This window comes from Malurus melanocephalus, unplaced genomic scaffold (genome assembly GCF_030028575.1).
Source record: "Malurus melanocephalus ecotype Western Australia unplaced genomic scaffold, MMel_1.1 scaffold_2797, whole genome shotgun sequence".
Taxonomy (NCBI): domain Eukaryota; kingdom Metazoa; phylum Chordata; class Aves; order Passeriformes; family Maluridae; genus Malurus; species Malurus melanocephalus.
Window position 1 is genome coordinate 3043 of NW_026626029.1, and position 1526 is coordinate 4568.

General features: G+C 51.6%; 1 protein-coding gene across 1 annotated transcript in view; it reads left to right on the forward strand.

The window, feature by feature from the left end:
- The window catches only part of LOC130587935 (voltage-dependent calcium channel gamma-7 subunit-like), a gene marked incomplete at its 5' end in the record, with an annotated part of 5858 nt that overhangs the window by 2275 nt on the left and 2057 nt on the right, over positions 1 to 1526 (forward strand). Inside the window, 4 exons of the mRNA XM_057388904.1 lie at positions 337 to 347; positions 556 to 644; positions 731 to 737; positions 900 to 980. Coding sequence (XP_057244887.1) covers positions 337 to 347; positions 556 to 644; positions 731 to 737; positions 900 to 980 — 188 coding nt within the window. The remainder of the gene's footprint in view (positions 1 to 336; positions 348 to 555; positions 645 to 730; positions 738 to 899; positions 981 to 1526) is intronic.

Consider the following 1526-nt stretch of genomic DNA (forward strand, 5'->3'; position numbering starts at 1 on the left):
CCCCAAATTCTGATTTTTTTACCCCCAATTTGGGATTTTTTCCCCAAAATTTTTGATTTTTCACCAAAATTCCAATTTTTCCCTGCGATTTTCCTGGGAAAAAAACAGGGGGAGAGGCGCCACCTGGCGGTGACGGGTGACAGCGACAGGTGACACCGGCGACACTCAGGTGTGTTTTTCTCCATTCCAGGTGTCACTCTGGTTCCCCTTTCTATTCCAGGTGTCTCTCAGTGTCACTCAGGTGACACCCAGGTGTGACAGGTGACAGTTCCAGGTGTCACTCAGGTGTTTCTTTCTATTCCAGGTGTCTCTCAGGTGTGTTTTTCTCCATTCCAGGTGTCACTCAGGTGTGACAGGTGATGGCTCCAGCTGTCACTCAGGTGTTTTTCTCCATTCCAGGTGTTCCTCAGGTGTGACAGGTGACACAGGGGACACCCAGGTGTGACAGGTGATGGTTCCAGGTGTCACTCAGGTGTCACTCTCCATTCCAGGTGTCACAGGTGTATTTTTCTCCATTCCAGGTGTCACTCAGGTGTGTTTTACTCTCCGTTCCAGGTCACAGGTGTCACAGGTGACACGGGGGACACTCAGGTGGCACAGGTGATGGCTTCAGGTGTGACCCAGGGGTCACAGGTGTCTCTCAGGTGTGTTTTTCTCCACTCCAGGTGTCCCTCAGGTGTGACAGGTGACAGTTCCAGGTGTCTCTCAGGTGTTTTTCTCTCCATTTCAGGGCACAGGTGCGGTGTTGGTGTCACATTCCGGGTTCCAGCTGTCACACCTGTCACTCACCTGTCACTCAGGTGTCACTCACCTGTCCCTCACCTGTCCCTCAGGTGTATTTTTCTCCATTCCAGGTGTATCACAGGTGTCACTCAGGTGTATTTTTGTTTCCATTCCAGGGTGCAGGTGTGATGTCGGTGTACCTGTTCACCAAACGTTACGCAGAAGAAGAGCTGTGCCATACCCCAGGTGTATCACAGGTGTGACAGGTGTGGTTCAGGTGTCTCTCAGGTGTCTCTCAGGTGTCTCTCAGGTGTTTTTCTCTCCATTTCAGGGCAAAGGTGCGGTGTCGGTGTCACATTCCGGGTTCCAGGTGTCACACCTGTCACTCACCTGTCACTCAGGTGTCACTCAGTGTCACTCAGGTGTCACTCAGGTGTTTCTCACCTGTCTCACAGTTGTATTTTCTCTCTGTTCCAGGGTGCAGGTGTGATGTCAGTGTACCTGTTCACCAAACGTTACGCTGAAGAGGAACTCTGCCATAGCCCAGGTGTATCACAGGTGTATCACCTGTCCCTCAGGTGTCACTCAGGTGTCACTCAGGTGTCTCACAGGTGTGTTTTCTCTCTGTTCCAGGGTGCAGGTGTGATGTCAGTGTACCTGTTCACCAAACGTTACGCCGAAGAGGAACTCTGCCATACCCCAGGTGTATCACAGGTGTCACTCACCTGTCACTCAGGTGTCACTCAGGTGTTTCTCTCTCCATTCCAGGTGTCACAGGTGTATTATTCTCCATTCCAGGTGTG